Source organism: Erinaceus europaeus, chromosome 8 (genome assembly GCF_950295315.1).
Source record: "Erinaceus europaeus chromosome 8, mEriEur2.1, whole genome shotgun sequence".
Classification (NCBI taxonomy): Eukaryota; Metazoa; Chordata; class Mammalia; order Eulipotyphla; family Erinaceidae; genus Erinaceus; species Erinaceus europaeus.
In genome coordinates, this window is record NC_080169.1 from 76,444,465 (window position 1) to 76,452,976 (window position 8,512).

Genomic DNA, 8,512 nt, shown 5'->3' on the forward strand with positions numbered 1-8,512 from the left:
ATGTGCAAAACACATAAAACAGATAAAAATCACGATTACAAAAAAACCTTTAACTGTGAACTATCAGACAAAGAGAGATAAGGGCTGGTAACAACTGGTCTGACTTTCTAAAGACTAAATTCCACCAGTCTAATCTCATCTAATGTCTGGTTAAAGACTGACAGAAAAGTCAAGCCCTTCTCTTTGAACAACACTTCTTTCTGGTATTTGGCTTCTCTTGTCCCATAAAGTTGTAGGAATTGATTAACTCCTATCGTAATCAAGAAAAACCTTCCTCTAGAAATGGCAGCAAAGATAAACTATTTTATCTACTTACAACAGGAATAGTCTTGATCTTAATGTTGAGGCATTGCTTTTTTAAAAGTCTATCTCTGTGGAAGAACAAAAGCACCCAGAAAATGCTTCTGATCCTTGTTTGTTATAAACTGTAGGCTGGGGGCCAGGTGGATGTGCACCTGGTTACAATACTCAAGGAAGGGGTTTCGAGCCCTCATCCCCACCTGCAAGAGGAAAGCTTTGCGAGTGGTGAAGCAGTTTTGCAAGTGTCTCTCTGTCTCTCGCCCTATTACTCCCTTCCCTCTTGATTTCTAACTGTCTCTATTCACAGTTCTATTATTAAATTTCCTCTAAGTGGAAGGTAGTAGTATCAGCAAGGAAGCATTTGGCTTCCTTTGGAGGTTGATCAAAATGAAACAAGCTGTATTTTATGGGAAATAGGGGCCTATGATAGCAAAGGACTTTCCCATAACCCTCCCCCCATTCACTGTCCTTAGCACATACACACTTTCTCAAAGGCCCTCCTTCTCCTTCAGAAAAGTAATAGGAAATTCTCATTTGCTATAACATGAAATACTGCTTTGTTACAGAAAATGCATGCTTCAGGAAGATCAGATTTTACTCCGAGAAGTCTATGATTAGAAGACAGAAACATCAAAAGTAATTACAAACACCCCAGAATGTATCAACCCTTTCAGGTGACCAATCACATTCCATGGAACTGGTTCCCACACCAACCACATACCATTTTCTGTGTCTCAAAAGATTTTTTTGTTGTTGTTGTTAACCAGAGCACTCCTCAGCTCTGGTGTATGGTGGTATGGGGGCTTGTACCTGGGAATTTGGAGCCTCAAGCATGGCTCTCTTTGGATAACTATTATGCTATCTACTCTACCCCCCTTACCTCCCCTCCCCCACACACATACCATTTTCTGATTGCCACCAAATCTTAAGGCGGTTTGGAGCAAATGTAGTGACAACATTTTCAATGAGATGACTGTCAGGATTTAGAGTATCATGATAAGGGTCTTGTGAATTGCATATGAAGCACTTTTTGTCCTCCTGAAAGAAAAATTAGTTTCATGAGTCTAGGTAGTAAACACTCACTCACTAACTCCCTCCCTCCCTCCTTCTCTCCTAAATGTAATTATCAAAGAAAGCTACTTGTCTCAAGAAAAAGAAATGTGAAGTCACTTAACTGGTGTGTCAGATACTTTTCACTTTTTAATTTATTAAATATGAAATACTTCTGAAATTTTTCCCTCTTGAGAATTCAAGGACAAAAGTAAAAGGCAGCTTTGTTTCCACAACTATTAATTTAATCATAGTGAAATTTCTAGACTTAAGCCTTAATCTCAATATATAGCTGAAGAAGCTTATGAAATGCGCAAGCTGTATTAATATTTCTGCTGACTCAAAGTAAACTGAAAATGAAAGAAAAAAAAAGATAATTCAATTGACCTGATTTTTTAAAACCTACATTAGGCAGAAAGCAAATACTGGGCAAAAATATTGAAGAGGTTTTGAAATGACAGAAGTAAATTTCTGGGTTGGGGAAACATCATAATGGTTATACAAAAGACTTATGCCAGAGGCTCTGAGGTCCCAAGTTCAATCCCTAGCACCACAATAAACCAGAGCTGAGCAGTGCTCTGGTCTTTCTCTCTGTCTTCTTCTCTGTATCTCTCTCCTTAAAATAAAATATTAAAGAATTAAAAAAAGAACTAAATTTAACTTCTAAAGTGCCCAAGCATTAAATCAGGGGTGACAACATGCAGTTAATGTATATAATCTACTCATACTGAGTTGGAGATACCAGGCAGTCTCACTGTTTAAGGAGCTATAAACTATGACCATCATTAAAAATGAAATAAACCTCAATTTGATTTAAGATATACTTTAATTACAGACTAGCTTTAAATCTCTCTTTTCATTTTCCTTCTCCCAAAAAACACTGCAGACACCCTGGCATCTTCTTCACAAAATGAACCTAAAGCTGAATTATATGGAAGCTCACAAATATATTACTTTTGTTGTTGTTGTTGTTATTCTTGTAAGGATAAATCAACTGATCATGTTTGTTTCTTTTTAAAGAGTTTATTGATTTATTAATGAGAAAAATAAGAGGAGAGAAAGAACCAGACACCACTCTGGTACATGTGATGCCGGAGATTGAACTGGTACCTCACGCTTCAGAGTCCAGTGCTTTATCCATTGTGCCACCTCCCAGACATCATATTTCAATATTTCTATTTTTGTAGTCAACTACTAGTTCCTACCTGTTTCTCAAAAGGATTTATAGAGTGATATGGTATACTAACCAAGAAAAGTAAAGACCATAAATCAGGAATCCAATTGGATACTGGACAAAATATGTTAAGCTAGTTTCCTCAATTTGTACACTGACTAAATTTTTAGAAAAGTGAATGTCCATTCTCTTTTTTTAGACTCAACTATCTGGGAAGATCACTTCATAATTTCATGACTAATAATATAAGCGTTTGGCTCTATTTGCTTTTAAAACAAAAAGTCCAAAAAAGAAAAAAAAAGTTCAGTTCTCATTCTAGTCAAACCTGGCTTTAGAATCTGATGATTCATCTGCAGGATGTCCTGGACTCTGAAGTAAACATGAGTATTATATTTTAGCTAAAATTTACATGCTAATATTAGACAAGGTAACATCAACTGCCCTCATTAATTTGTAGTCAAGGAAACTAACACTGGAGAACAATTACCAGAGCTTAAAGAAAAAAGTTAATTACAGCTTCCCTCCTAATCAGAAGGAAGCAGTCTAGACATCGCTGTATAAAACTGGAAGCAAATAAATGGAATCTACTTTACCACATTCCTTTGGTTTAATTTATAGGATTGCTAGAGTGGGTTCTCTTTGCTGAACTACACAAAACTCGGTACTATGCCACTCAGGCAAAGCATATAAGGTCACAAAGAACCAAAATTGGAACAATTTTAGCTTGGAACTTGTCCCACACTGAGAGCCTAACACACCTTTGCTTGCTTAGGCAGTAAGTGATTTCCTTTTTTCTTTTTAAGTCAGGGACAGGGGTTCTGACTTGGGAAGACTCTTTGTATTTTCTTTTAAAATTAGTGTTGACTTTAAAAATGTGACTTGTGTGGTCCGGGAGGTGGCACAGTGGCTAAGGCACTAGACTCTCAAGCATGAGGTCCTGAGTTCAATCCCCAGCAGCACATGTACAAGAGTGATGGCTGGTTCTTTCCCTCCTATCTTTCTCATGAATAAATAAATTCTTAAAAATAAATAAATAATGTGAGTTGTAAAGTCTAAAATGTGCATATACTTTTTAGAAGCAGATAACAGCCTGAAATTTCATTTTGGTCCTCTGCTATCAGGGTATCATAGCAACCAGGGTATTCTGAAAAAGGAAGCATCTGATCCTGATAAGTAATGGAGACAAAAAAGGCACCAAATGAGCCTCAGTGATTAGAGTAACCTTAAGACACCAAATGAGCCTCAGTGATTAGAGTTAAGGCATCTGTCATATTTATAGAAGTGAAATATTTGGAGAAAATTCAGGTGTGTGTGTGTGTGTGTGTGTGTGTGTGTGTGTGTGTGTGTGTGTATACACAAGCGTGCCTGTCTTTTATACATTTCCAAAGAAGAAAGATTAAAGAAAACTAGAAAGAAAAAAACACGTTAAGGCTGGAGCACCCAACTTCAGTTCAGTTGGCAGCCTCTTTCTAGACTGTGGCAGTGGAGATTGTGTCCGGTGGCTGCAGGAAATGTTTAGCGGATGCAACAGTACAAACTGAAAAGGAGCAAAGGGGTGAGCTACCAGCTTAATCCTGGGATTCCCAGGCCGGCTGCACTTTCTATCTGGAAAGATAGAAAGCTAACTGGGGCCTGGAATCTATCTGCCCTTAAGGTCAGGACTGGAGGCACGCAAAGAGCTTGCAACCCGCTCTGCCCTCACCTGGAGGTGGCTGACAATACAGTACGGCTCGGGCTTGTGCAGCCCGCACGTCGAGGTCACCGAGAGCTTCTTGGCTCGGCCGATGAGAAGGTCGCCAGTGGCCGGGTAGCAGCTGCCCTCCGCGCAGCCATAGCTGAACTCAGGCTCTTGAGCTTGGGCTCCGCACAGGGCTGAAGGGCGCAGGCGAGGGGAGAGGTGTGGGGGGGGGGGGGGTTGGGCACCAGATGGAGCAGCGGGAGAGCGAGAGGACCGAGCAGGGGAGGGGACACAGCAGATTGAATAGAAAGCAGAACGCACAGTAAAAAGAAAACAATGGAGAGATGTGCCAAGGAGGGCAGAGACATTAAGAGAAGGGTTCGGAGAGAAAGACACATCAGGTTTGTTCAGTCGCCAAAAGCATCACTCCCGGGAAACCCAAATCTTCTAGCTAATCCAGATCTGCCCAGGAGAGCAGTTCCCACCAGAAAAAAGGTGGATACGCAAACAGACCACCACTTCGACATGCCCGGGCGCAGGGAAACTTGAGGCCAGAAGCCGCTCATCCACGCGCGTGGGTGGGTGTGTGTACACCGCACACAGAATCCTTGGTGTTGAGAGTGAGCGCGCGTAGCAAATTATAGGCAGGGGGTTGGGGGCGCGTGAGTGTGTGCGGGCACGCGCGAAGGTCACAGGCGCTTGGCTGGAAGACGCCGATTTCCCGAGCCAGGGGCTAGGGGACAACCCCTCCTCTGGCTTCGTAGTAGCTGAAACACGCCATTCTTGGGAAGCTCCGCGTCCAGCTGTTTCTGGCGCCACCCGGGGGCAAACGGCGAAGACTAATTAAAGCCACATGGCTCCAATCTGTCCCCAGGACGAAGCCTGCGCTCAGCGCCAGCACTTTCCTAGGAAATGGACTCCTAGGAAGCCCACGGCGGCGAGCCCCTCCACCCCGGGCTGTCCACCTCCTGCAGTGGAGAGCCCCCGCGTGAACAGACCGTAGGGGCAAAGCGGGGAGCGCACAGAGGTTGGAACCCAAGGCGCAGAGCCTGGGGATGCGGCTACGCGGTGAGCCTGGCGCACGGTGAGCCTGGCGCACGGTCCTCGGCCGCCACCGAGGGCGCTGACGCTTAATCCCAGAGAATAATTTCCACCCTGGTCCCGATCCCCCAGGCTCTCTGTCGAAGCTGATTTAGGGTTTCCCTCCCCTACATGCCAACGCACCTCCCTCATCCCCCGGGTGCCTCGGAATTACCTAAGAAACTGAAAGCGAGCACCTGCAGCAGTTCCATGTCTGTCCCTGCAGCCGAGAGGACACGGCAGAAGAGGGGGAACACACCCGCCAAGCAGCCGGATCTTTTCCCCCCGTCTTCCTTTCTGGAGAGGTGGAGAGAGGAAAGAAAAAAAAAAAAGCAAATAATCAGAGAGAGGAGAGAGGCCCTTCCATTTCCTGCCGCTCCCACGGAAGCAGGGAGTGGGGAGGGGGAAAGTCGCGCAGCCACTTTGTTCTCCTACCCGGAGCGACGAGCGCTCTCGCCGCTGCCTGCAGCCCCCGGAGCCCAAAGAAGGGAATTAGAAAGTTTAGCCCAGGGAGGAACCCCGGGAGGCGTCTCTGCTCATGCGCACACAGGGAGTAGGGGCCGAGGGGGCGGGCGACGGGAGGCCACAACTTGGCCAGGAGGGGTGTCCCACCCACCCGGGGCGCTTCTTTTGTTTTAGAGCTGAGTCTGTTGGCCTCGGTGGAGTTTAGCTCTTTAGTTCCCGGCTGGACTCTGGGGGCTGGGGGCTTCGAACGCGACGGGGTGTGGGTCTCCTGCGGTGCGTGGGGAGGGGGTCTTGGGGGTGGTGTGGGTAGGGGTATCTCCGAGGTAGGTGGGCAGATCGCCTAAGTGAGGGGGCTGGTCCAGATCTACCGCGCACTCCTGCATTTACATTTGTTAGGAGTGAGTCAGGAAAAGGTGCCCCAGGCTACAACTCTCTACCCTAGGCTTGGAGGCGGTTGGATAATTAACCCTTTAGAAAGAGGGTCGGCAGGCTAGCTCACCTGGACTGCGCCTGCTTTGAGGTGGGCGCAACCCAGGTTCCAGCCAGCTGCACTGGGAGGCAGCGTCAGTGCTGTGGTGAAACCTTTCTCATGTCTCTCTCTATTTGGAAAAGTGATGAAACCCCAAAGATAAATAAATTAATAAACAAACAAATAAGTAACAAAAAGAGGGTCTACCTGTCAGGTTTGTTTCAGAGAAAGAAGCAAACACTTGGGGACCACTGAGCGTCTGTGATGCCTTCGTGTCAGGGAAGGAAACTTATTACTACTCTCTTTGCTCATTCTTTGGTTATTCAAGCGCTGTCTTCTAGTCTTTGCCTCCCAGGTCGCTTTACCATAGAACTACCCATCCATATTTTACTTTTTAAATTTTATTTTCTTAGTACATAGAAAGAATGGGGAGATCGGGAGGGAGAGAGAAAGAGAGACACCTGCAGCACTGTGACACTGCTCTTGGAGCTTCCCTTCGGGGCTTGAACAGGGGGTCCTCTCGCTTTACAACATGTGCACTCTTACCGGGAGCAACGCCCAGCCAGCTGGCCCCATATGTATATATTTGATTCTCTACCTAAATCCCGAGGATCACTCTAGTTCGGGTAATTTCTCTAAGGATGCTATTATTTGCGACTCCCGTTTCTCATTTCGCCGTTGAAATGAGGGTTGAATCAATCTGGTATTCTTTTCTGAAACATACATGCCCACAAAACACCTCAGCCTTTCTAGAAAGTACGTGATATACTGGGTGGTGGGGTGGGAAGGGAAGGACGGGAGTGGAGTGGGTAAAAAGATAACTGGTGGTAGTATCTACCCACCACCCTTTTTTCTGTGAATTCGCCCAATTCTGCTGCCTTAGCAATGAACGGAGTCAAAGGTTGGACTAAACCTTTAGTTCTGCTCTAGGCAAAAGTGCCCAGAATGAGGGAAATACAGTTGTTAGTCCAGTCCAGAGATTTTGCTTGCTTTTTAATCACTCACCCCAGGGAGAAGAGTTTAAGTGGCTAGTTGGTCAGTTTTTAACTTAGCTCAATGAGAAAATGTGCAGAGAAGTTTAATCATTAGACCAGAGAGTAAGCTGCCTGATGAGTTCATAATATAAACATCCTTTCTGCTGAGAGAGGCAGGGGCCTCAGGTCCTGGTGATGAATTATTCACCAAATCAGCACTTGCCCTGCTACAGTATGGGGAGACTTTGCCTCAGATGCTCAGGATCCTTGATGCTGGCTGGACTGCCCCAAGTGCACCCAGAAGCTGGCACTATTGTGAGAACTTAATTAATATTACAAAGAAGGGTCTTCAGGGCTTAATTAAAAGAGGAGTATTAAAAGACAAATATTTGTCCCTTGTGGAACTTTTTTCTTTAATTTTTTTTAAAAATATTATTATCTTTATGTATTGGATAGAGACAGCCAGAAATCAAGAGGGAGGGGGTGATAGAAAAGGAGAGAGACAGAGAGACACCTGCAGCCTTGCTTCACCACTCATAAAGCTTTCCCCCTGCAGATGGGGACGGGGGGGGGGGGGGGGGGGGAGGGTTGAACCTGGGTCCTTGCGCATTGTAATACATGCACTCAACCAGGTGTGCCACCACCCAGCCCCCCTTGTGGAACTTTTAATACCCTGAACCAATTTTGCTTATCCAATTTTTCATCCATACAAATTGCAAGTCTCCCTTAATTTTTCTCTTTCCTGAGACTTGCCACTGCTCTCAAAGCCACCTCCCTGCTACCTGGCAATTACACCTGCTTCTACTCAGTGTTCCCTCCTAGGGCATGAAGAGTAACTCACCGTTAGCAGCATGGGATGTAGTACAGTGGCTGGAATGTTGCATTTGAGAACATGAGGTCCTGAGTTGATCCCTGGCATCACATGTGCCAGAGTAATGTTGTGGTCCTCTTTTTTTTTTTTTTTAAAGAGTTACTCACCTTCAAAGTCCCACTATTCCTGTGGTCACCTACCCTTTGTAGTAAGTTTAATACTACTAAGAAAATTATATATTTGTGTGTATGTGCAGAGAGGATGTCTTTAACACTCACCTAGCCAACAGTCCACTTGTGAGGCTATTTGTCTCCATCCCCATCTATATCTTTTGACCCTTTCGAAACATGTTCCTTCCTCTTACTTTCTTCTTCTTCTAGCGTTTGCCCTTCTTCCGCAGCCAGTCAACAGCATCAGGTTGAGCCTGATGTAAAGTTTCGAGACCTCCTTTGAATCTGGAGAGGTGGCAGTCATTGACTATGTGGGTCATAGTCTGTCTGTAGCCGCAGGG

The 8,512-nt window shown here is 45.1% G+C and overlaps 1 protein-coding gene across 1 annotated transcript in view; it reads right to left on the reverse strand.

Moving 5' to 3' along the window:
• LAMB1 (laminin subunit beta 1) overlaps nucleotides 1-5,669 on the reverse strand; it is an 87,016-nt gene extending 81,347 nt beyond the window's left edge. Inside the window, exons 1-3 of the mRNA XM_060196405.1 lie at nucleotides 5,458-5,669; nucleotides 4,227-4,396; nucleotides 1,203-1,338 (exon numbers count right to left, since the gene is read on the reverse strand). Of these exons, the coding sequence (XP_060052388.1) occupies nucleotides 1,203-1,338; nucleotides 4,227-4,396; nucleotides 5,458-5,494 (343 nt within the window). The 5' untranslated portion in view covers nucleotides 5,495-5,669. The remainder of the gene's footprint in view (nucleotides 1-1,202; nucleotides 1,339-4,226; nucleotides 4,397-5,457) is intronic.
• Nucleotides 5,670-8,512: the final 2,843 nt, after the last annotated feature.